This window comes from Rattus rattus, chromosome 2 (assembly GCF_011064425.1).
Source record: "Rattus rattus isolate New Zealand chromosome 2, Rrattus_CSIRO_v1, whole genome shotgun sequence".
In the NCBI taxonomy this organism is placed as follows: Eukaryota; Metazoa; Chordata; class Mammalia; order Rodentia; family Muridae; genus Rattus; species Rattus rattus.
Window position 1 is genome coordinate 42,510,699 of NC_046155.1, and position 27,500 is coordinate 42,538,198.

General features: G+C 42.7%; 2 protein-coding genes across 4 annotated transcripts in view; both read right to left on the bottom strand.

The window, feature by feature from the left end:
- Positions 1-27,500, bottom strand: part of Hpse2 (heparanase 2 (inactive)) — a 1,004,606-nt gene that overhangs the window by 628,224 nt on the left and 348,882 nt on the right. The gene's annotated exons all lie outside the window — the stretch shown is intronic.
- LOC116891188 (cytochrome P450 2G1) lies at positions 15,407-26,776 on the bottom strand. The gene is made up of 9 exons (XM_032892008.1): positions 26,597-26,776; positions 25,846-26,008; positions 24,207-24,356; positions 21,509-21,669; positions 20,960-21,136; positions 18,939-19,080; positions 17,429-17,616; positions 17,168-17,309; positions 15,407-15,962 (listed from the first exon to the last, which is right to left on the bottom strand). The coding sequence occupies exons 1-9, from the start codon at positions 26,774-26,776 to the stop codon at positions 15,781-15,783; spliced, it is 1,485 nt and encodes a 494-aa protein (XP_032747899.1). The 3' UTR covers positions 15,407-15,780.

Sequence of the window (27,500 nt, forward strand, 5' to 3'; positions counted from 1 at the left end):
ATCGTGCTTCGTTCAGTTGTGTGTGCTCATGAGCAGGCTCATCTCATTTGAGGCCTTAACATTTTGCAGTACTGCCTAGTTTTTATGTTAATATTGGTTTTCAAATGTAGCCAAGGACTCCAGTGACCAGGTCTGTCTAAAATAGGTGAAATTCAAGATGAACACTCTAATGAACTCAACATAGCAAGTACTTACTGCATTTAAGTGTTATTTAAATCATAATTTAAAAATAATTATTAAACAAGCCATCTTTTTTATTTTAACAAGTGTTTTATGAAAATAATAATTGTAAAATTCTTTTTTTCCTTTTTCTACTTTTGAGGTGAACCTTGGGGCCTTATTAGCACTGGCGGTGCTCTACCACTAGGCTCAATCCTTTGCAGAATTCTTATTGAGCGGGTGACCGCCGTGCTTTAAATCCCAGCCTCAGGTGCAGAGGTAGTAGATCTCTGGGTTCTGAACCATCTGCTCTACAGAGAAGTTTGGGACAGCCAAGAGACTGTAGAGGCCTGTTTCAAACAAACAAATTCTTTTTTTAAAAAAATTTATTTATTATGTATACATCATAAATTTCTGCTGCATGTGTACCTGCAGAAACAGGCAGAACACCAGATCTGATTTACAGATGGTTGTGAGCCACCATGAGGTTGCTGAGAATTGAACTCAGGACCTCTGGAAGAGCAGACAGTGCTCTTAACCTCTGAACCATCTCTCAGCTGAACAAACAAATTCTTGGGGTCAGACCTTGTAGCTCAAGGCTTTTAATCCCAGAACTCCAGAGACAGAGGCAGAGTGAGTACTCTAGCAGGTTTGAAAACAGCCTGGTCTACCTGTAGAGCTCCAAACACAGCACAGTTGCATGTGGTGAAACCTGGAAAATAAATGAAAAACTTAATACACAAATCAACAAAACTGAAATGGTCTGTAGTTGTGAAGTTGCAGATTCCATCATTAATTATCATCATGTCAAATCCTATGTATAGCTTCCTCCGTAAATTCTAGCAAAGAGGTATTTATTGAAGTATTTAAAGCCTTATCGCCAACTATCTATGATCATAAAATAAAAATACGTTGATTGTTAATTGAATGCCCTCTCAGAATAATAAAATATGGGCAAAATTGCAGTGGTCATTTTACTGATTTATCCTCTTTTTGCAGACACGCATTTACATTTTGCCCAGAAGACCATAGGCACACCTCCCTATCAAAGTGGAGCTCTATATCCAAGCCCCTTCTTTGTTGCAGTATCTAAACTAATGAACTCCTGATTGACACCAGAAGATGACCCTGACTTGGAGCATTCTTTGCTCAAACTACAGGATACATAAGGCTAAGGTGAAGAAGCAAAAACTAGGGAATAAAATATCCATCCAATGAAAACATTGAAATTGTTTTGATTATTACTAATTGAAGTACAATTATAGACTGGCAATGAAACACAAAATTTCACTTTTTATTCTACGTGATTCAGTATACCTTTATTTAAATAATGGGGAATTATTAGTGAAGAAATCCTTAAGGAAATTGGAGAAATGAATAAATTCAATGAAAACCAAGAAAAACAAAAATTAGAAAAGTTGATCAAATCATTGCAGCCTAAATATGGAAATAAGAGCAATAAGAAAGCAATGGAAATGAGCTGGAAAATCAATAGACTGGGTGACTCAACAAATGCTGAGATGGAAAACAGATTATTATGACTGGAAAATGAATAAAATGTAAATCTAAAAAGTATCCTGACTAAGCATCTGAGGGTCAGACTATAGAAAAGGTAAAACCCTAAAATAATAAGAATCCCAAGCTTGAAATAGTAACTTTATTAGCTCATAGAAGAAAAATGTTCTAACTGAAAGTTACATGGCTAAAATCACAGTAATGGAATAATTGCAGAAAAAAAAGTACGTAATTATTTTATGCTGTTAGTATTAGTTAAATAAACTTCAATATTAAAAGCTTCAGAAAGGTGGTAATATGCTTAGAAATTTTTAACTCAGCCTCCAATTGAAGGAATGGATGAGCGTCCTGCAGATAAAACTGCAGTTGAGACAATTTCGTGCCCAGCTCACACTGCATCAAAATCACCATATGTGACAGTTCCGTTGAGTTCAATACCATAAAAAAAAATTGTCAGTGGCCTATAAAATTGAAAGAAAGTTTCCGTAAAGGAGATTATACCCCAAATGAACATAGAAATAATCTTACACCAATGCAAAGACAAAGAAGGAAACTTACACACACACACACACACACTGCCTTTTGTAGCTGGGCACAAAATTAATCATTGGTTTGCAATTCTCGTATCAGCTGGCTCAACCTCCAAAAAAACCATTGAGGCAGGCGAGGTGGTTGAGAGGAATCCGTCCTACCACCGCCTGAGGCACTTCAACAGCAAGGTGGAGCCTTACCTGCCAAGGACCAACCTCGGCTTGGAAGGGTTCCTGGAGAAGGGGGTGTTGGGAGCAGTGAAATAATGACACAGTAAATAAATGGGTTTTAAACTGAGTGGCCTAAGTTGCGTAAGATAGCTCCTGGATAGCTCTCTGTAGCCCTTGGATCTGTCTGCTTTGAATTACCTTTCTGCTAAGAGCAGTTCCCTATTCCAAGGCGACTTTCTGCTAGGGCAGCTCTCTCATGCTAGAAAAATTTCTAATGATCTCGAGACGCTCCTTAGGTTTTTCCAATCAAAAGTCAGAAAAGGTTTAGAAGATTTTGGTTTCCGACCAAGTCCAAGCTCACATGGAAAAATCCTAAAAAGAAGCAATTATGGTTTCTGATCAAAACAGAAAGCCAGACATTTCTGAAGAAGCTGTATTAGCTCTTAAAACATTCTAAAGAACTATTGGGTCTCTCTTCCTTCCCCCTCCCTCCTCCCTCTCTCCTACCTCCCTCTACCTCTCCACGCTTCTCAGAAATCTCCAGACAGTCTAGATAGCTCAGGTCCTTACAGACCAGTACGATCTTTTGTTACATATCAATTCAGTCTTTTATTTACACATCAATCCAGTCATTTACCATTCTCTTTAATTGTTCTAGTGAACTCCTACAAGGCTAGCCAATAGTTCTTAGAGACAACATTTTCTTTTAACATTGCAAAAGAATGAAATGCTGCTTTTGTTAGCGCAAGGTGAGAAAATAATGGGTGGGTTACCCTTAGAACACCATTCTACAGGCCTACACACCTGGGTCTGGACTGTTCTAGGGTTCCATGACCTTGAACTCAGGAATCTGCACCTGCCTTTGTAGCACAAATATCTCTTACTTTTGGCATCAGACCGACTTTATGGTGCCATTCCAGTTTATGAATTTTGATCACCTCAAGTCCAGTGGTGATGTACTAGTAACCATGAGGTCAGACCCTGGCAGCACACCTGTTGCCATGGCAACTGCCATAGATTCCCAGTTCTATCTGCCTGCTTGAAACATTCCACCTGGGTGAGTCGATTTTAATGGAGTGCATGTGATTACATCATGTGCCAAATAGCAGGCAGAAAGGTGTCTCCTCCTCCCTCCCTCTCTCTGCTCTCTTTCTCCTTTTTCTTCCATCTCTTCCTTCTCTTACACCTTGTCCTTTTCTTATCCAGGTTCTCCCCAAATAAGCCTCTCCTGTGGGTTCTTGCTGGCCTGGTGGCCAGTCTAACATGGGACATGAGCTGCCATTCTAACCACAACATTTGAATGCGGAGACTTGGGGATCACTGAACCTGGGTTCTGCCCATGTAGTGCTGGATGCCATAACCCACTGGCGGAACTGCTTACTACTTCCGGGGTTCAAGGGAGACTGGGAGGAGGCAAAGGGCGAGGGAGGGGCACAAAGAAGAGGCAAGTCTATATTCAAGTCAAAACCCTCAAACTTTAAAAACAACAATGACTTATAAAAACTAAGCAAGTGGGAAGGTCTTTTTTGGGACGGGACCAATTTCACTACTAATAACCTCCTACATTTCAACCATTAAGTTGCAGGTGTAACTGATAGGAGACATTGAAGACAGAAGTTGTAAAGTAAGACTGGACCACTGTTGGGTGGAGGTGTCCCAGAGGTGTAAGTGGGCTTGACATTCCTGAGACTGGGTTACGTGGCGGGCTTGGCTCGGCGAGGGGATTGTGACCAACAGGCCACTGCAATCACTGCCACGGGACTGCTGCCCCGCATGCCCCTGCCACCACTGCTGCCCCTGCAACGCCCGCGTTTCTGCCACCACTGGCTGCAGGGCTGGCACCCACTGGGGCACACAGACCTCACCACATGAGCTGCTGCTGCTGTGGGACACAGACTCCACATGTAGGCTGCTCCCATCAGGGCACATAGACCTCTACCAAGTGGGCTGGCTTCATGTGGGTTGACCCCTGGAACAAACCTCATTCAGACAGGTCCACCACCGCACAGCTCCACTTTCCAGCTATCAACCAATGGGCTTTCTCACTACAAGCATTGTTGAATTAGTAGTCTTCTCTTAGTCAGCATAGAGGGCCGGTTCCTCAGAAAGGTCTAACCAACCTCTATGGGCAAAGGTTCTTTAAGTCAATATAGTTGCCTTTCCTAGCCAATGCACAGGATGAGACTTCAACCTTCTTATTCACTCTCAGCGCATTCTATAACACCCACCACCCAGGCTCTTGCAACCATTCAAGCCTAGGCCTAGGTGGCTTGCAGTTATAGACAGAACGTTCGATAAAGCCACCCCATCATCAAACTGACTCTTTGTCTTTTACTGGGCTTCCAGGATCCCCTGAGATGTGTCTGGAGAAAAGTCTAAATCTCTGAGACTGCCCACTTGAGGGCATCACCAGTTGGTACACCTAAGTGGAGTCTGATTCAGTACCCATTAGACAATGGCTCAGCTGACCACATGTTAGCACACTAGATCCAGTTACTTCAGGATCTTCTTTTATACATGTGGTAAGTAGAGAAAGTAGAAGAGGCCTAACTAGCCTTCTCTTGTCAGCTTCCTCTCCTGTTCTTGTTTACAACAGCTTCTCCTTTGAAACATCCACCAGATAACACCAACCTCCACCATCCAGCTAATGGACACCTCCTTTCGCCTCAGACCTGTTTCTTTTGCATTTAAACCACCCAATCAGCTTCTTGCTGAACTGCCAGAAGCCTCCTTGCTTGACCTTTTCAGACCCCTGCCCTCCTCCTGTGCCAGCTGCAGGTGGCTAATCACCACGCAAGCACCTAACAACCCTCCCATCACTTGCTCTAGGGCCATGTTAATCCCACCCCACCCCAGCCCAGGACACCCTGAGGCACAGGCTGTGCTAAGAAATTGCTGGGGTAATGGCCTAATAATTTGTGTTTCTTTCTCTCGGTGAACTTTCTCAGGCAGGAAGCAGACAGAGGGTTCTTCTACCTCTATCCCTCTGCCTTTACTACAGAAATTTCGGACATGACTTCCTTTCCACAGTGTGCATATGATTCTCACTAATAGTTGCTTCCTGATGAAAGGCAGGCAAGTTTGGGGCAGAGTGAGGTAGTAAGACTCATCAAACATATGGAACATATAAAATTGGATCTGAGACGGTGCAACCAAGACCCCTGATGGGAATTATAGTTTTCCAGGTGGTATTTTAGCAGAGATAGAATCCGACTGCCTCAGTCCGCCACCAGACTCCTGGTCTTTGGGCTCAGAGACCATCAAGCTCCTGCTACAAGTATGATCAACAAGGTCATTGGGCAGGCACCCTAATCACAAATTGAGGTCCATGTCACAAATTGCCATCTCGGGGAGGAGATTAGGCTGTTGATTACCCACTTGACTGCAAAGGACAGGAGCATCACTCCCAGATAATCCTCCAGTCAATCTTCTAAACACCTATGGACAACTGAGGTGACTTCATGCTTATTGCTGCATCACTGGCAGGTAACTGGCTAGGTAGGTCATCATAGTATCTTAGACAGCTTCCCATCTCCTTCCCTTGGACAGTGGAACCACTTTTTAGTCCTGACGGAGTTTTGAGACCACTTCCCCATCTCATTCCCCCTATTGTCAGGGTAGGAGATAACTACCTTTCTCACCAGACCCTAACATGGTTACATTTTAGGGTAACATCTCCCTATTCCTTTTTGGTAGTGGCAGCATATCCTATACCCCCTTGTGCGGAAGAATCTTCTAACTAAGTTGGGAGCCTCTATTCCTTTGCTCCCTGCCCCATCCTTGCCTAAACCCAAGCTTGCAAGCAGCCCCTTTTATTGTGAGTCAAGCATACCTGGCTTGTTGCCGGGCAACTGCAGGGAATGAGCTTGAACTCAAATGCTAACACTGTCTGACAATCCAGCTCCTGGTTCAGCTGCCTCCATTCCTTCAGATCCTTAGGCTCCTTGTAATTCCTATTAACTTATCTTTATATTTTATAGTTGAAAGTATATTTTGAACTCATGTTTTTTTAGCGTTTTCCACAGCCTTGAGGGCTGTCCCATGGTCTCAGTATTTATATTTTGAGAAATCAGTCACACCTTAGCTGTAAACTCTGATTATCATGGAGTTAATAACATTGGCGGATTTCTTGGAAGGGTAATGTGAAAATATGTACATTATATAAACAAGACTTACGCTCACAACAACCATTGAAAATGTATAACCATGCCCATGCCCTGTGGAATCTGTTTTGAGCAGGAACTGTCAATACCATTCCTGCCATGGCCAACAGACCTCAGCAATTACATCATTTATCAAGGGTTGGGAAAAAAGATTTCTAAGAAATAAATCTTAGAAGCAACCCAGTATAGTCATTCTAATATCTAACAAAATAGACTTCAAACCAAACTTAATCAGAAGAGATGGGGAAGAACACTTCATATTCACCAAAGGAAAAATCCGTAAGATGACATTTCAATTCTTTGTTGTTCTTGTTTTGCATTTGTTTGTTGTTTTGTTGAAACCTGATTTCTTTGTATAGGCTGGCTTTGTCTGGAACTAGCTTTGTAGATCAAGCTGACACTCAACTCATGGATATCTGCCTGCCTCCTGCCTCCTGAGTGCTGGGTTTAATGAGCCTAGTCACACTGCCTGTAATCTTTCAATTCTTAAGATCTATTCATGAATGCAAGGTTGTCAAATTTGTAAAAGAAACATTACTGAAGCAATCCTTACATTCCTCACACATTGATAATAGGCGACTTAAATACCGACTCTACTAACAGACAAGTCATCCAGACTGAACTAAGCAAATGGAGTTATGAATGCTGTCAGCCAAATTGTTACAACAGATATCAACAAGACGGTTACCAGCATGATTTTCTGTTGCTTACAGTTCTAAACTCTAAGCCATCAAATTATCTCTAGTGTTACTTTGTTCTGCTATTTCTGGCAGTGGCTAACCTGTCCTATAGGCCTGTGTGTCAGGAGTGCTGTAGACCTGTTTACCTCCCTTTCAGTCAGTTATGGGGACAGAGTGTTCTGCTTTCGGGCGTGTAGTTTTTCCTTTCTACAGGTCTTCAGCTGTTCCTGTGGACTTGTGCCTTGAGTTCACCAGGCAGGTCACTTGCAGCAGAAAGTTGGTCTTACCTGTGGTCCCGAGGCTCAAGTTCGCTCTCGGGGTGCTGCCCAGGGGCTCTCTGCGGCGGCAGTGGCCAAGTCTATTCTTTCCGCCTCTGACGAGCACACGGCTGCACCACAGTTCCGCCAGTATCCCGGTTGTTGCCTTTGGCATCAGTAATGTGTGCAGAGAGCAGTCTCTTCTGGTTTCGCAGCCGTGTCTGCCTCTCTGAAGGTTTAGCTCTCCCTCCCACGGGATTTGGGTGCAGAGAACTGTTTATCCGGTCTGTTTCCTTCAGGTTCCGGCGGTGTCTCAGGCAGGGCTCCTGCCGCTCCTGGGCCCTCCCCCACAGGAACCCAGAGGCCTTGTACAGTTTCCTCTTGGGCCAGGGATGTGGGCAGGGGTGGGCAGTGTTGGTGGTCTCTTCCGCTCTGCAGCCTCAGGAGTGCCCACCTGACCAGGCGGTAAGGTCTGTCCTTCTTCTTCTTTTCTTCTTCTTCTTCTTCTTCTTCTTCTTCTTCTTCTTCTTCTTCTTCTTCTTCTTCTTCTTCTTCTTCTTCTTCTTCTTCTCTCCTCTCCTCCTCCTCCTCCTCCTCCTCCTCCTCCTCCTCCTCCTCCTCCTCCTCCTCCTCCTCCTCCTCCTCCTCCTCCTCCCTCTTTTCTGCTGCTGGCTGTTAAACTTTAGCACCTTTTATCTGAGGACTGCCTAACTGGTTTTACAAACATGATTCTCCACCAGCTGGAGGTGACGCCCCACCTGCTTTGGCAATCTTCATATCTGCTTTAATTTTTATGGCCCCTTCAGCTCTCAGGTTTTCCCCTCACCCCCACTTTTTGTCTTACTTTTCAGATTATAATATAGTTACGTCATTTCTCCCATTTCCTTTCCTCCATCCAAGCACACCCAATCACCTCAGTGCTCTCTTTCAAATTCACATTCTCTTTTTTTATTAATTATTATATATATGTATATAATATACACATATATTATATTTATTCATATAGCACTACTGAGGCTGCTCGTCTTTGTCACTGTAGTCAGCACTTTCCCTGGGAGCTGAGATCTTCTATGGTACACCCACTCCTTGACGTAGGACTGGGAAGCACCCATGGTGCCAAGACGCCAAGACTTTTGATGTCGTGTGTGTGTGTGTGTGTGTGTGTGTGTGTGTGTGTGTGTGTTTAGTGCTCTATCTGCATGTACATCTGCATGCCAGAAGACAGCATTAGAACACATTGTAAGTGACTGTGAGCCACCATGGGAATTGAACTCAGGACCTCTGGAAGAACAGTGCTCTTAACTGCTGAGCCATGGCTCCAGCCCCGTGCCTTATGTTTTTAAAATGACATTTGACACATTTTCTAGTGTTAAGACGCAAAATCAATGTAATTATCATATATCAAAACGGTTGCATTGTAGCACTTTCTTTTTTTTTTTTATTAACTTGAATATTTCTTATTTACATTTCGAATGTTATTCCCTTTCCGGTTTCCGGCAAACATCCCCTAATCCCCCCCTCCCCTTCTTTATGGGTGTTCCCCTCCCCTTCCTCCCCTCATTGCCCCTTTCCCCCCAACCATCACGTTCACTGGGGGTTCAGTCTTAGCAGGACCTAGGGCTTCCCCTTCCACTGGTGCTCTTACTAGGATATTCATTGCTACCTATGAGGTCAGAGTCCAGGGTCAGTCCATGTATAGTCTTTAGGTAGTGGCTTAGTCCCTGGAAGCTCTAGTTGCTTGGCATTGTTGTTCATAAGGGGTCTCGAGCCCCTTCAAGCTTTCCAGTTCTTTCTCTGATTCCTTCAATGGGGGTCCTATTCTCAGTTCAGTGGTTTGCTGATTGTAGCACTTTCATATACACTTTGTATTGGCTGTGCCTCTGTTGTTACTCCCCCACCAATATGCCCCACCCACTCCCATGGTCCTCTTCTTCAATGTCACATGTATTCTACTATCTCCTCCCACTTAAGACCTTTTTTAAATCGACAAATAACAACTGGATATATTTAAGGCATACAACACCATGTTTTGATATGTTATATACTGTAGAATGGCTCAATCAGGGTAATTAGAATAATGCATATGTATTGTATTACATAGGATTTTGTGTGAGAACACTAAGAATCTCAGGAGTAATCTAGAACAGGATACCTTATTATTAACTATGGCCTTCATGCTGTACAATAGAACTGTTTATTTCTCCTGCCTAACTGATATTCCCATCTGTTGAACGACACCTCTCCTGTCCTAGCCTCTGTCATCCTGTTTTTTTTTTCCCCTTGTGAGGTCAGATTTCTAAGTCTGTCCATGTATGTGAGAATGTATGTGAGATTATGTGATGTTTGTCTTTTGAACATAATTTTTTTTTATGAGGATGAAGATGTTGCAAATACTCTAAGGGTATTTCCATATCCGGCAGTGGTTGAGTGCATTCTGGTTGAATCAAGCGAACAATAACTACACACTATGAAAAAGGACTTTAAAATCTTCACCAGTTGGCTGAATTTTCTAGTAACAGAAAAAGCAGATAGTGACAGAGTTGGGTGAAGGGATTTCCTCGCTTTTGCTTTTGGTTGGTTTTGTTCTAAGGGCAGGCCATGAGTGGCACCTTCTGGGATAGCAGAAACCCAGATAGAAACTTTGTTTTTTCTCGAATTTCTAGATCCAAGCAACAGAAGACATTGTGGTTGACTATAGCACTGGTTGATAGTGGGGGTTGAAACTCTATAAAGAAAGAGTCAGAGAAAATGAGACATGACCACATCCTATGCATAAATTTGGACCAAATTTCTAACTGATTGTTAAGGTACTAATGAACTGGAAAACTTACAGCTAGGACTAAAAGCACCGAGGCTAAATTTCAGTGCTAGGGGTTTTGCTTTAGCTATGTTAATTGCTTTCTAAAGAAAAAATGGTGAATCAATATTCTTCAATAGAACATAACAGAACTCTAGAGCTTTTACAAGTTGAAAATCCAAGCTTAGGAAGTGTATGAAGATATGAAGAAATAGGACCCATCCTCAAAAGAAGTGACAACTGGTGGAGACCAGCTCCACGATGCCTTTGATAATGGGGTTTAGCTGTTAGAGCTTCAAACTTACTACTTAAGCAGACAGTCTTAGGGGTTACCCTGTTATAATTCATGTAACACGTATAATGATTTGCCAGAGTAGTTAAGTGATATTAAAGGTGATAGACACACAGTGCCTTTTAGTTTTATTTTATGGGTTTGAGTGTTCGGTCTGCATGTAGGACTGTGTACCGTGTGCATGACTGACCCCTTTGAGGCTAGAACAGGGGATCAGATCCCTGGAATTGGAGTTGCAGATGGTTATGGGCCACTACATATATGATGGGAATGGAATCTAGATCCCCTGGAAAAGCAACCAGTGCTCTCAACCACTAATCTGACTCTCTGGTCCTCAGTTTAATTTTGACATCTTTATGAGGGGTGAAATTATCTCTAGTTTATAAATGAAGAAACTGAGCTCATCAACTTGGAAAACTACACAGTCAAGGTTAGAGTCTGGGTCTCTCTGTTTGCAACACTAGGTCCCTCTACCACTTCATTTGGATTGAGATGGAAATACTAAAGGAGCAAGAACAGGCTCAGGTAAAATTGATTCCCACAGTGCTCAGTTTGAAAAGATAAATCCACTTCATTTTAACCATTAAATAAGGACAGATGGTGTCGGATTTTCTCTGGGAGTTTGGCTCTGCTTCTGGCATCACTGATATCATTGGTTTTCCACTGAATTTGAGACTTCAATAGTTCCTAATCTGTAGTGTCAATGAGTCAGTCCTGGGCCGTAGTTTTGACTCTGAGCCAGTCTTGTTCAATGGCAAGTTAGAGAGCAGGGCCTTAAGTCCTGGGAAAAAGCACAACACGCAACTGGCACTCCCTGTAATTCAGGGATTAGTTAGGAATTTTGTCTCTACCTGTTTTTACACCTTTCTCTGCTAAGTTCAAGAAGGTGAAGAGAAGGATGTGGGGGAGAGAGAGAGAGAGAGAGAGAGAGAGAGAGAGAGAGAGAGAGAGAGAGAGAGAGAGAGAGGGAGGGAGGGAGAGAGAGAGAGGGCGCATCAAGGTGCAGAGAGAACGTCTATGTTTTAAGAAGTTGTTTAAGTAATCTGGTGGCTGGGATAATTGTCTAGTGAGTAAGAACATTTGCCCTGTCAGCACGCTGACCTTTACATTTGAATCCCTATCAATCACATCAAAGCTAAGCATGGCTGCATGTGTACTGGATGGTAGAGACAAGATGATCCCAAGAGCTTCCTTCTTGGCCAGCAAGTCTGGCTGAAATGGTGATCTTCCAGTCCGGGGGGGAAAAGTCCTATGTCAAAGCAGTAAGGTGGAGAGCAATAGAAAAGACACCTTATATCCTATTCCAGCCTCTGCATACCCACACACTGGCATGCATTCATAGAGGGGAGAGAGAATATGACTGAATGACTGAATGACTGACTGAATAAATGAATCTGAATTTAACTGAGGCTGTAGCTCATTAGTAGAGTCCTCACTTGTGATGCATGAGGCTCTGGGTTTAATTCCCAGTAAACATACAGACACAGACAGAGACAGAGAGACAGAGAGACAGACAGACACACACACATACACACACACACACACACAGAGTTTTAAGACTCATGAGGAACCCAGATGTCATGATGCATGCTTGTAATCCCAGCATTCTGGAGATAGAGAGAGGAAGAACAACATAGAGAGTTTGAAGCCGGCCTGGATTACGTGTGAACCAGTTTCAGTGTTCCACCCTTTATAAAAAGAGACCAATAAAGACTGACATACTTATCTCTAAACCAAAATAATCAAGAACATTTAAAAAAGGGGGGCAAAGACATCAAAAAGGCACTGAGCACTGTAACACTTAGCAGTAATCCCAGCACTGGGGAGACTGAGGTCAAAGGATTGGGAGTTCCATTCAACACTGAGCTACAAGGCCAGGCCATTCCAAACAAACAACTGGGCAGGTTATACAATTTACAGCGATTCGGGTGTGTCTAAAACCCAAGTGTTGAAACTCATTACATAATGCTAACAAGTGGGAGTTCAGTCTAGAAATCAACGTAGAGTTCTCAAGCACCATAAAAACAAAGCCCAGGACTGACCTAGCTATGCTAGTCCTGGGCATAGACCTAAAGGACTTCAAATCCCACCAGAGAGAAACCTGAACATCCATGTTAGTTGCTGTTTTATTTACAATAGCTGGGAAGGGGAATCCAGTCTAGAGATGTATCAACTGATGGCTGGGTAGCGAAAATGCGGTACGTCCATGCAGTGGGCTTCTGTTCTGTGCTAAAGAAAAATAAAAATGTCAGAGTTTCAGAATATATTATATTTAGTGGACTAACCTAAGCACCATATATTTTCCCTCATATAGGGGCCAGTTTAAAGTTTCAGATTCATGTGTTTTAGTTGGAGTGATTGTCAGGAAGGTGCCAGGAATCAAGAAAAGATACATGAGATGTGGTCTTGAAGGGGATAATAAAACACGTGATGGGTAGACACTGTGAGAGGAACGGTTTAGACAGGGTGGGGTGAAAACCAGGTGAAGGGTGAGGACTCGGGGAGGGTCTACAAAACTTGAGGCTTTATGAACAAGCCATATAGAAACCATTACCACATAAGTTTAAAAAAAAATACAATTTAAAAGAAAAAAGAGAGTTTGAATGAAGGTACCCTGCATGGGTGGATGATGATGTTTCTATAAGTCATTGGCTGGTAAGTGAAATCTTGGGCACAGAACACCGCCTCCCCCATTTGTTCATCAGGGAGGCCCCCGAAGCACCCAAACAGTAAAGATATGGCCACTGTTCTGAGTTCTCTGTCAGCACTAGGTAGTAAGACTCTGTGCTGAAGACACCTCACGCTCTTGTGATGTATAGAAAAATCAATTTGGAGATTTCATCCCTGCTGGGCGGTTTTCACCATGCCGGCAGGTGCTGTGCAGGCTGCTGGGGTAGAGAAGTGTCTTACGCTGCTGTGGACCCTGTGTGCTACAGTAATGAACCACCAGGCAGGCTGAACCCACTGGTACAACAGTGGCATGTGCGTTACAGTAGTAACTACCATTTTAGATTCAATGCGAGGCCCACTTCACAGGAGGGTATTCATAGCTGGTACTGTAAACCAGGTTAAAAGCCGAAGGTTCAGAAAGGTGTGGGCCCCAGGGAAGGATGTAGTACTGTTCCCTTGCTAAATGGCAGTGGAATCAAACTGCGTATTCGTGTTTACACCCATAGTTCAGTATTGCTGCCAATCTCAGTCAGACAAATTCCTTTTTTGCCATGATTAGAGGTTAATGCTGAGATCTGGAATTTCTCAAAGTGTTGGGAATAAATGACTGTTGAGTATTCAAATCTGGTGCTGGGTGGGACCTTTATATCCCTCCATCCCCATGGAATCTGTGGATGAGGGGATGGTGCAAATGTAAGAGTCAGATGATGGGGGGATGCTGTGGATGTGGTACCACCACTGTGCTCACAAACTCTCTGTGTTTATGTTTATCTGCACAAGATATAGCCTGCCAACATTCCAGCCCATGTGTGGAGGGGCATATGCGACTCCACTCCTAGCTGAGGCCTATGGGTAGTGAGTGGTTACTGGGAAAGGAGAAGCCATTTTTTTTTTTTTACTCAGGGGTGTGGTCACTTTACACTATCTACTAACTCTCAAATCCTGTGCATGCAAGGAACCCTACTTAATCCACTATTAGTGGGTTACTTTTCTTTTTAAAAGAGGCTTGAAACGGGGCAATTTAGAAGGGTACTGGGAAGATGGAACATTCCAGAGAGAGTGAGCAGGAGTACTGGGGAGGAATGGCAGTCCACACCATTAAAGTACATTCTATGTGTGCAGAAAATTACTGAAGATAAATGCAAATATTATAAAATATGTTTGCTTTTCAGCCTGTATTTCAGTGCAGTAAGCTCTCTGTATATATCTTATGCCTCACTAATCTTTTTCTTTGTTCATATAGTTTTTATACACATCATAAAATATTAATTTCTGCTATGTTTCAGTTTCAAGACTTTAAAACTCTCTCATAACACTTTGCCCACTGCTAACGCAGTCCTTGACTCTTACCCATACCCCAGTCTTTCTTTTTAGCTCATGGTGTGATCGGAGCCAATTAAAAAAATTCCCAGTAATCGTGAGTCACACACAGCATGGTGTAGCAGTTTCCACTGAATCAAAACATTGTCCCTCCATGGAGAGTTTTTGCTTGTTTTATCCATTGATGGACACAGCCTGTGCATTTGATAAATATCGATGGAGTTAGTGAATATGAGGGAGAGTTTCGTCAACACTGATCAAGCTGATAGAACTGTGGAGAGAGAATTGCAGAATCTGGGACTAAACGAGATATATTCCAAACAGGATGCAGGGTGTGGCATCAGGAAAGCATGTTTAGCTAGAGAGATGATAGTGAGGGCAAGCACCGAGCCAGCTAACATGCCTGATGCCACACAGGGTGACCAAACCAGCATGGGATCCCTGTGTGAGCTAGGGAATTGCTACTTCTGACTTACACTTCACCTTAAGGAGAAGACACCCTTGGAAACTAAAGAAAGAAAAAACCAGGTCTGCACTCCGTGGGAGCTTCTGTTTCTCCTCTATAATGACCCTCCACCCTCCATTCTGCACTAAAAAAATTCTGCCTATAATAAACTTCTGTTTGGGGGGCAGTTTAAATATGTTATGTAAGTTTAATGCAGCCAACCAAAGTCTATGTCACTCTGAGTTGCTATGTAGGGGTGTAGAAAGGCTCTGTTTAACTGGATTCAAGGAACAGTTTTTGGATTGATTGCTCTCTGGGTCTGTGCATACTGCTATTTGGCTTTCTCAGTCCTTAACTATTTCTGACAATAGAACTGTCAATAGAACATGATACTCAGTAAGCTTGCTATGGTCAATAGTCTTGAGTTCTTTATTGGGGAGGAGAAATAAAGGCAAACAGGAAAGAATTGCGGAGTACATTCTGGTCAATATCAGGGCAAAGTCAATAGATTATGTAAACCCACAGTATCTGTAAGTTTGCTGCCCACCGAGACCAAGGTTGAGAAATTCAGGCCTCTCCGAAACCGAGACTGCGGCTAGAACCCTGCTTGATACCATCCAGCCATGTTTTTGCAGACACCTCTCCTGACCCCTGGTCTCAGCACAGCAATGAGAGCGACTTCTCTTAGATGAGTAGGGAGGATTGGAGGGAGATCGGGTGTGCGTGAACTCCAGCAGAGCTCCTCTCTCAATTGACTCTTGGTTGGTCTCGAAGTGGGCACTCAGCGGGCCATGAAGCAGAGCTCATATGTTGGGGGGATGTTGCCAAAGCCTGAGATTTTGTGAGCGATGTCGATATCAGCAGGAGGCACCAGAGAACGTAAGGAGAACCTCTGAAGGATGGAGGTGAAGTAGAGGAAGAGCTCCATACGAGCCAGGGCCTCCCCGACACAGATGCGCTTTCCTGTAGACACAATAGATGGAAGCGGTGTGCGCCATGGCCCTACCATAACCATCCCACGCAACCTCGACGGGCTCCTCAGCATCTCAGCCCACAGCTCTATCCACCATGTGGGGTCATTATTAAAACTTACTGGGGTCCCACTGCTACCTGCCACCTAGAGGGACTGGGCAGGTGGCAGCTACTTTTTTGCCGACCTAGTCTCCCTGGGTTAGAACCAGATAGACAGGTTCCAAAGGATCCATGGGGGCTGAGTGGGAATCAAAGCAGAGTGTTGACTGAATCCCACCAGTGAGAGGCTGGGGTATGTGTCTCAGTGAGAGCATTTGCTCCAAGTGTGTGAATTCCATCCCAGATCAGAGAACAAAAAAATCAAAACTCTGTTCACTTCAATTCCTCAAAGATGTTTCAAATGCCTTGGACATCAAATACTAGTTAAAAAGAAAAAGCTGAGAATTGTAATTAAGGATACCTCCCAACTGCCAGGAGCCGTTTCAACAGTGGGAAGGCGATCAATCTCTATCTCATGGTTGAGAGGTGCAGTAATTCACCCAGGCCCCAGGCATCCCATGATGCCAAGACCACTCGCTGGCCCCCTCAGCTTTGTGAGGTGAATCCATGTGTTGCTTTGTGTCTGTGTGGTATGAATGCTTTTCATCCTTTAGAATGTTTGAAAATATTCAGAGAAAAAGAGTATCACGTGCAAGTTAAATGAGTTTCACGTGCCCTTGAATAAGAATGTTTACATTTTCACACATACAGAACCACTCACTTAAGTGTTACTTGTGGCCACGTCTTTTTAGCATATGGCAGACACAACTGGTTCAGACAAGGGTCATATGGCTAAGCATGAAATATTTTTAATTTGATTCTTAACATACTATGGTTAGGTTTACTAAATGTTTGGTATTGTTGCTCTAACAGTTACTATTATTATTTTTGTTATTTCCAATTGTTTTAAAGTCAAGATCTCACTGTTAGCCCAGGCTAGCCTTTCTTCTGAAAACTTAATACCACTGCTATTTGAATACTGAGATCACAGTCATAAACAACAATCTTCTGCTCTAACTTTTTTTTTTCTAATCATCAAAGTGAATGATTCAAATATTCCCTGATCTGGAATTTTAGGATTTTATAATTCTACAATGTAGGCCTTGGAAAGACTATTCTAGTACTTATCTGGGGAAAATTTAGGCATAATTACCTACCAGAGGAAAAGGCCACAAAGGCATCATTCTTCTTGAAGCGCCCTTGTTCATCCAGGAAGTGTTGAGGATAAAAAGCTTCTGGGTAGCGGAAGTATTTGGGATCTTTGAGGACTGAGCCAATCAGGGGATACACATCTGTACCCTGGGAGACAGAAAGAGGCCATTAGAGTTCTGTGTTGGGCAGTGAGAGTGGGGATACACAAACAGGAAGTGAGAGAAACCAGGAAAGGGTGACAGGACAACAATGGGGTACAATCTCACCTTGGGTAGAAAGTAGCCTCGGAAATGAGTGTCCCGTGTGACATTATGGGGAACACCCAGAGGCACAATATCTGTCAATCTCTGTATCTCATGGATGACAGCATCAGTGTAGGGCATCTTGGCCCGGTCATCCACTCTTGGGGTACGGTGTGTTCCAATCACCTGGTTAATCTCCTCATGGATCTTGGCTGTAAAATGGCAGAAAATATACCAGAAAAGGGGACAGAAAATCAGATGTTTGCAGTCCTTGTTTGGTCTTTGTTTTACTTGTGGTTTGGGGGAACATGTGCTTATTTCTTTGTCAACAGGGTTTCACTAGGTAGTCCATATTGGACTGGGATTCACTGTCTAGATTGTGCAGGTTTCAAATGCTGTGCCTCTCTACTCTGCCTCATATGTGCCAGATTCCAGGTATGAGGCACATGTCTGGCCAAGGAGTGTATGTGTTAATAGGTTAGGAAATGTATGTGTTAATAGGTTAGGGCAAGCCATGTCCTGCATTTTGCAGATGTCATTACATTAAGGATCTTGGGATGAGGATTCTATTTTTAGAGCTGGGAAAAACAGTGAGCCTTACAGGAGAATATGTGTCTGGATTGCTTCATTACACTTAATGACAGCCATCACTGGTACTTGAACGTTCATTAGACAGTAGGAGCCATAGAGCCTAGAATCTTGAATGCCATCTGGGAATTTGATCCTTACTTAAAAATACCATGGGGGTGAGTAATGATCATAACAACATCCTGGTTTCAGTTGAACTGTACATGCAGATGTTGCTTTTATTCACCAAAGGCTTGTTTTGAACTTGACTGTTATAAAGTCCAAACTAGAGAGATTTCTTAAGCAAGAAATGACTTTTGATTACTGTAGTTCCCTAAGCAGATCAAATTATAACTTATCAGACATGAAGTCTGTTTGATATGGACAATGTAGTCAGCTGAGCAATAGTCCTCAAATAGCCTCACCTGGTTGAGAAGGCACACTTGTAATCCCAGACTCCTGGGACCGAGGTCGGCATGGACTATGCAGAGATCCCATCTCAAAGAGAAATGGGAAGGGAAAAGATCCACCCTCAAATCCATGACATCAATGTTATGTACATAAGGAAAACGTAAGGTCAAAGGGCAATTTGCAGTTCTCTCCAGGTTTCTGGGAAATGAGAATAGCTGGATGGATCATCCATATTGGGTAGTTGTGTATCTCAATCATAGAGAAGAGGGTTGGTGAGAGTTAGAAGAGGAGTCATGGGAACAGAAGCAAAGAGAGAGTGAGAGAGAACACCTTGGTATCAGTCTAGTGAAAGCCACCCTGAGAAGTCCTGACAAGAAAGGTCAGATGACAAATATAGACTACTAACTCTTAACAGCCATAAAGAATAAATGCAAGGACCAATAAGAGAGGTAAAAGTCCCATGCTCTGAGGTCATTGAGGGAAGAGAGGCTAAGGCTGTGGGATTGTACCATTTCAATATTACCATCCCTCCAAGGAAGCTCAGAGTGAAACTTACCCTCCACCTCGGGGTACTTCATTAGCAACAAGAATCCATATCGTAGCGTGGAACTCACAGTTTCAGTGCCAGCAAAGAAGAGGTTGAGGGTGGTGAGAACCAAGTTCTTGAGGTTGAATTCTGAGTGTGGGTCACTTTTATCCTGAAAATGAAGGAGGTAGTTATCAGAATCACCCCCCCTTGACACTTTATCTTCCTCTTTCTTCCATGTAGAGGGGGTGCATTTGTGGAAGGAATAAAAGTCGGGTCAAGTAAGTTCAGAAGAAACAACGTAAGCAAAGGTGCCTAGCATGTCTGGTACTCTAGAGGACTGGCAAGAGGAGGCCAGTGTGCTTGTGGTGGGCAATTAGAGTGTGGGAAAAGGAAGCAGAATCCAGAATGAAAGTTTGGAAGACATTATAGCACACAGCTTTCAACTGCCAAGTACTCGAGTTCTCTAATGACTTTTTCTAGAGTTTGAATGGTCAACACACAGGCATGCCGACTACATATGTTGTTACATCTCAAAGACACTAAACTTGTGATTTTGAAGTGTAAACTCAAATTTGAAGAGTGAGCTTCTAAGTTTCTCAATTTCAAGTTTTTGGTGTTCAATAATATGCCTGTTGGAAGGTGGTCTTGAAACTAAGATTTTAAGTATCTTGATGCTAAACTTTGTAGATTCAAAGTGTATTTTAGAAAAAAAAAGCATGGTATATACCCAATGGTGTCTTGAAGAATAAGGAAATAGTTCCTTGAAGCAAAATGGATAGAACTGGGGGAAATAGGTTACTGGAAACCAGCCAGGCACAGAGGCAATTACTACATGTTGTCTATCACAGATGAAGGCTAGGAAACATTTACTTGAAAGTAGGCCATGATCACAAAGACAAAGGGAGTTGGTTTTTGCTTTTGTTTTTTAACATGGAATGCCTTCCTAGTCTTAGAGTCTAGACTATACTTTTTACTCTCTTTTCATTGGATATTTTATGTATTTACATTTCAAATGTTATCCCCTTTCCCCTCTCTCAACCCCCCTCCCTCCTGGGAGTTGGTTTTGACCAGCTCATGCTGTCTGTTTATAAGGAAGCTCCCTAACACATAATTACTAGAAACGGCTATTTTTGGTTGTTAACTTGGCTACATCTGGAACTAAGTAAAACCCAAATGACTGGGCACACATGTTGGAGAGGTTTTTCTTAATTTAATCCATTTAAGTGGGAAGACCTACTTCTCATCTGGATCTTTGATGTGAGAAGATCTATTTTAATCTGGGCCACATCTGCTGGCAGCTTATCTAAAGACATGGAAGAAGGAAACTGGCTCTCTCTTTGTCTGCTTGGCTTCACTCTTGCTGACAAGCCTATTTCCTTCACTGGCATTGGAGCCGACTTCTTCAGGATTCTTGCATATACCGAGGACCAGCTGAGACCTCCAGCCTCATGGATCGAACAATTATTGGATTTTTGGATCTTCCATTGGTAGACTAGATGACCCATAACCTGTAGGACATTCTAATAATCCTAAACACACACACACACACACACACACACACACACACACACACACACACACACACACACTATTAATTCTGTTCTTTTAGAGCAGTGGTTCTTAACCAGTAGGTCACAACCCCAACAGGTGTTGTATATCAGATATTTACATCACAATTCATCACAGTAGCAAAACTACACTTAATAAGTAGCAATGAGTTAATCTATGGTGCGTGGTCACTATAACATGAAGAAACCTATTAAAGGGTCACAGCATTAGGAAGGTTGAGAACCACTACTCTAGAGAATTCTGACGAATACTAAAAAGCACATGCTAAAATAAATCTTATTTCATTAATTTTCAGGGAGTTTATTTTAAAGATGCAAGAGGATTACATTTCTTTAGTTTCTATATTTTATCTAGAGATCAAAGTAAACTACATGAAATAATACTTTTTCTCACTTCCCCCACACCATTGTAGATGGGTTTGATATGGCAAGAATAGAGGTTTCAGAAGACAGAAAGACTGGCGTAAGGGGAAGAGGTACCTGGTACATCTTAATAAGAAAGCAGTCGATGAAGTCCCTAGGATTTGAGGGGTCAAAGGATGCTTCATTGATCTTGACCCTGGAAGCAATGAAGTCCTTAAGTTCTTCTATCAAGTTGTAGAGGCGGTTGTGTCTTCCTGGAAAATACTGTATGACTCCCCAGTACATATCATATAACTGCAGGGCAGAGGCAAATGGGGCATGTGTCAGTCATGGGCATTAGAGACCAGATGGGCTGAATTCTAAAGTCATTGAGCTGGCTTAAAGTCTATGGCTGGAGCTAGGGCACAGTCTTAATTCCAGCACAAGGGAGACTAAGGGGAGAGATCAGCAGTTGAAGGCAGGCCTAAGTTACACCAAGACACCCTATCTCACTAAATAATCTACTGTTGGGCCTGAGATTTGGTTGTTACTGTTTGCTTCCTGAATACTTGGACAAATTGTAAGTGCCTTCAGGGGATGAAGGGAGGAGGGCTATGTAGAATTCGGGAATGTGCTTGCTTTGAGAATGAAGGGTGGGCAGGGAGTTGCCTCGTGACTAGTAAGCACCTGTGCCCAGGGCATGCTCATCTCCACAAAGCTCTCATTGATCATCTTCATGAGGCTCCGGAAACGCTGGTCCTCATAGTCGAAACGTTTTCCAAAGACGACGGAACAGATGACATTGGACACAGTGCGACTCAGGTAGAAGGTGGGATCTATGGGAGCTCCTAGGGGTAGAAACTGACTATTTTGGAGACAGTCTTCACGAGTGAAATAGGGCAGGTAATTACACAGTACTGGCACAGAGCTCCAGGTCTGCTGCCTATGAGTATATACGAGCGCCTCAATATCATATCTGAGTCTAGCGTTTCCAAACTGCAACCTGGTTTGGAAATTTCCCAATTGATCTATGAGCGTTCAACATGATGATTGCGTATAAAATGCCTGGCATGGCTTACAGTCTGGAGTGAGCACTCAAGAAATTGTAGAGAAGTCCAATGTGGTATTTTGTCACTATTAACTAACTATATGTATGGTGGATGGAAAGTAACAATGAACATATCTGGGAAAAAAGACACCTGAGGGTTTGGGGAGATGGCTCTGTGTTTAAGAGTACTGGCTGCTCTTGCAAAGGACCAGGCTTTAATCCCCAGCACCCACATGGCAGCTCAGAACCATCTGTAACTCCATTTTGAAGAATCTTCTGGCTTTTGGGCACATGAGGCACACATATGGTGCACAGGCATATGTGCAAGCGAAACATCTGTACCCATGGAATAGTAATAACCTAATTTTAAAAAGAAACCCTGAATTCAGTCAAGGTCTACTTGAAAAATCCATTTAGCTTATTAAGAAATCCTTCCAGGGACTGGGGAGAAGACAAATCATTTGCTTTATAACCTTTAGGTTGGAGTTAGAATCCTGAGCACCCAAATAAGAATGTAGACCTTTTAAAAAAGTGTAGCAACTTGTTTCTGATGTAACACTTGAGAGGTGGAGACCTGAGTTCTCTGGGAAAAGCTGGCTAGCTAGATTTGTGGTAGTGATGAACTCTGGGTACAGCTACAATCCATGAATAAACCAGTAAAAAGACATGAGAAGGATTGAGGAAGACATCTGATGTCAACCTCCAAACACATGTGCACTCGTGTGAGTACATGTGCATACCTGTGCACCCATACACATGAACATACATACACGCATACACACAATCAAACATAAATATATATGGAAAAATATTTCACTAGGACTCTAGTGTATTATATGTAAAATAGAGTGCTGGTCAAGTAAGTGGTGTGGAGTCAATTTCTCCAGAGCCATGCATACATTCTTGATAGCAGATAACTTCTGAAGGTGTAGGGACATTGAAAGCCATGAGTAAATTCCTTATTCGTCTAGAGCATCCAGACAAGGCTTTAAAGAGGTATATGTCTATGTCTCTTATCTTCTTGTTTCCCTATTTCTCAACCTTTGTCTTTTCTTCTTTTGACTTTTATTAGCTCCATACCTTATTTTACACCAGAACTAGACACCTTTGAAAACTGTAATAAAACAAAACAAACCATAAACTACAACAACAACAAAACCAGAGTCTGTTTTGTGTTCACCACTACTTCTGGGTATTGGGGCTTCTCTGGAGTGTGGTTGATATATCCATTGACACTACATTGGAGGAACTTGTTTCCCCTTTCCTGCAGGTCTCTATTGAAAATAGCTTTTCTGTTAATAGTGTTTTGATTTTTGCTGTTTTATTTTATTTTGAGAGAAAGAAGATGAAGCTGGGTGAGTATGGAAGTGGGAATGATCTGGGAAGAGTTGGTGTGTGTGTGTGTGTGTGGTGTGTGTGTGTGTGTGTGTGTGTGTGTGTGTGTGTGTGTGTGAGAGAGAGAGAGAGAGAGAGAGAGAGAGAGAGAGAGAGAGAGAGAGAGTTTTAACTGAAGTAAGAAGTAAGTTCAAAACAGCTAGCTTGGTTGAATAGTGAACTCCCCCTGCCCTATCTCTTTCCTCTGTCTTACATGAACGCATGTGCGCACACACACACACACACACACACACACACACACTCGCACACACCAGAGATGGGTGGGAGTAAGTAAAGACCTTTAAGATGAGAAACTTCTAAGCATTTGTTTCACAGTGACATGAACATGTCTACCACTGACAAACCATGCTTTAAAATTTTTTTTTATTTGATTGAATGTTTATATGTGTGTAGGTGTTTTGCCTATATGTATGTCTTTGTACTGTATGCAGGCCTGGTATCAGACAAGTCTATTGGGTCCCCTGAAACTGCAATTGTAGATGGCTGTGAGTCTCATGTGGGTGCTAGGAATCAAACTCCAATCTCTTGGATGAATAGCCAGTGCTCATAAGAGCTGGGCCACCTCTCCAGCCCATCAAATTCTACCTACCCTTAAAAATGGTGAAGATGGGGAGTTCTATGTTGTTTTCTTCATCACAATAAAGCATGTATAATATAGCAACATTTGATTCTTTCTTGAGGAAAAGATACAAGCTTCTCTACCACACTAGAATTATATATGCTTTCTTGAGTTACAAACCCCTGAGATCTGCGGATGAGCATTTCCGGCCAAGCTATCTCTCAGAATCTTTCAGTTTCTTTGTAACATGGAATCTCCCTGAAATCTCCATGAACTCTCCTTGACTCTCTTCCTTTCCTATTTCAGTCTTTCTCTCACCAAGGCCCGCCTCCCCATAACTGAGTTTTCTGTAAACACCAAGTCACCCAACGTGATCTCCATACCCTTGACCTTATGGAGTTCCTCCAGTAGGTAGCCAGCCTCCTCCTGGATCCGCTCCTCAATGCTTCGCTTCCCCATTCCAAAGTTTCGAAGGACAGTCAGGGAGAAACGCCGAAGAATCTTCCATCGTTCTCCATTGGACAGAGCTAAACCTGTCAGGAGGTCAGTAATCAGGCTCCTGAACCCTTTCTATGCTCAGGTTTGTGGTAGACAATATTATGAAAGCTCAACCTTTAAGACTCAATGGAAAATCAAGATTCTTTTGGAAATATTCCAGACTGAAGGAATAGGGAATAAGACTAGGAATAATCAGGGACAGCAAGGACGTTTTCTTACAGGATAGCAAGCTGTGATTGACTTATTTTCATCTTTAATGCCTAGAGTGCGTGGCATAATGATAGAATTCTATAGCGATTATCCCTTCAATGGAAATACTGATTCTGTTTTCTGGGTATTGGTTGAATTTTTTAAAACGTGTATATGTGTGGACACAGAGGCTCACAGCTGTGCATCAATGCACCTACACAAAAAGAGCAACCTTACATGAAGACTATAGCAGAAATCACATGAGGGGTGGATTGGTGAACTGCCTGGAAATTTAATAAGACCATTTTAAAATATATAAATGAAGAGTGGATTGGTGGAGGCTAGATGAGGGTATCACACTCCCTGAAACTGGAGCTATAGATGGCCTTGAGCCCCATTCGAGTGCTGTTAATCAAACATAAGTCCCCCAGATGAGCATCCAGTGCTCTGGACTAGAATGGTGGGTAGTGTGATGAATGGGTGGGTAAATGTCTGTTTGTCTGTCTGTCTATGATGTTGAAAGAGTCGATGGCTGAGTAAAGTGTTAGTGGATAGAGGGGTTAAGATGAACAGATAGTGGCTGGAAGACATGGTAGATGAATGCATAGATGGGTGGATAGAAGAGTGACTGGATGGAAAGACTAATAGATGTGTGAATGACATAAAATTCATTGTATGACTAAAACTATGGGTAGATTCACGGATAAATAGAACATTGAAAGATATATGAATAGTAGGATGTTTGCATACAAAAGAAAATGAATATATTTTGGTGGATTTATTGATAAATGGGTAGAATTGAGGAATTGTGTATCAATATAAAGACAGATAGATGATTGATAGATGATAGATAGATAGATAGATAGATAGATAGATAGATAGATAGATGAAAAGAGGGAGGTGAGTCTTCTTGTATTTGAAGAATTTGGGCAAGTATGAGTGGAAGCATGAGTAACACTAGACAAGAATTGCTTGTGTTATATATGCATATGGATATGGGTAGATAGGAGCATGTTCCTGTGGTGAATATGCACATATATATAGGGGAAGATAGGAACTAAGCTTGGCTGTGAAGGGTTGGGGGGGTACATAAGTGATAATACACAGTCTTCCATTAAAAGAGATTATAAAACTAGCACTACAGGCAGTTTAGAGTCCAATTGCTGGAGTTCAAAAACAAAGCAGCCCTCGCACACACTGCGTGACGTCATCAATTAGCAGAGCAGTCATACCCTTCTCAAGGGAGTCAGTATAGGCGATTCTCATGAGTCACTTATCAGAGACCCTTGAACTGAGTCCACGGGAATCATTTCTGTTGTTATTTATGCTACTTACCATAACCTTGAAAGTTCTTCTCTAGTGTAGGCATTTCACCACGACCACTGAAGTCATCTGCCTGGTCCACCAGGGCCTCCTTCACTGCCTCATGTCCACATAAGATAACCACTGGCCTTGGGCCAAAGTATACGGTGAACACAGAGCCATACTTTTTCTGGAGCTGGGAGTGAAGGAAGATAACTGAAGGAAGGAGTAAATTGGAGTATGACAGAACCATGCCAGGGCATTGTAAAGGGCAGAAATTCTAGGACAATGAAAGGTAGACCAGAGGAAGGTCCTGAGCTTGGAAGGGCTACTGGGGAGCAAACAACAGAATGACTCCTGTGACCTTGGTCAGCAAATACCCCTAATTTTGTCTGTCTTAGTTTTGTTGTTTTAAACCATGGGGTGGGACTAGCTGAACTCGGAAATCTACAGCCACTCTCTTTGAAATGCTAGGGTCTAGCATCTTAAAATTTTAAGAAAATTTGAATATGAAAGTTGTACTTAAAGAAATAAGATTCCTCTAAATCCTCAGATCATGAAATAGAGTACCCCCCAAAAGGGTTCTGTCTAATGTACTCAAGAGTCTAGTGTACTTAATGTTTCTAAGATGTTTCCCCCTTGGTTTTAAGATTCTGTAACTTCAGATTCCTATGTTTCCTAAAGTTTGCTTCTGAATCTGCATTTAACAATGACGAGTTTCCGTGTGACCTCAGCGGTGCCATTTGAGGCCTTAACCACTGTAAGAAGAAACAGACACACTAACCTTCAGGAAGGACTGAAATGTGGCATCAATGCGTACTTGTAACAGGTTCCCCAAAAATGGTATTGGTGTGGGGCCAGGAGGCAGCTTTCCTCCCCTGCTGGTTCGCTTCCAAGCTATCAGGATGAGCAGGCAAGACAAGCAGAGCGCCATAAAGATGCTGAAGGCCCCTCCCAGCGCCATGGTGCTAAGTCGAGGGCTCGTGTCCTGGGATCCAGAGCTTGCCTAAATAGCTTCTAGGAGATCAGCTTGTACTGAAATCTGAACCTTGTGGGAGTCAAATTATCCCAGTATTATACCATCAGGAGACAAATTGCTTGGAAGGTGTGGAGTTACATAATCTCTCACCTGCACAGAGATATATTGAATTCATGCAGAAAAACCCTACGGGGGGCTATCTCCTTTCTATAGTTCAACTTTCCCATTTGTCCCTCAGCTTCATAGTCTTTGTGGCATTTGTTTATAGGGAATCTTTATAAAGTATAGACTTTCCGACATTATCCTGCTGTGTGAACCTTTCACTCTTAGACTTTTGTCTTTTGCCCTAGGAGGAATGCCTCCACCTGCCCAAGGAATGCCTATGGCAGATGTTTCATTCCTCAGTTTAGCAAGTCCAAGGACGTATGCAAACAGCCCCCCACTCAGCCCTGAGACTTCCCTCCCTCTGAACACCTCTGATAAAAGTGATGAGGATTACTTTGTGTATTTGTCATTTTTTCTCCTTTCCAACTTTGAATCCTTGGCTCTCTTGGAATAAAGCATCAGAGTGTCCAGGCGGACTCTAGAGTGGTAATTGCCTGAAGAGCCTTGGTTCTATTGAATCGCAAATTCAACTTCAATTCCTTGGCACTGCTCACTAGATAGCTGAGATACAACCAAACATCAGTTATTGAGTTCTAATATTTAG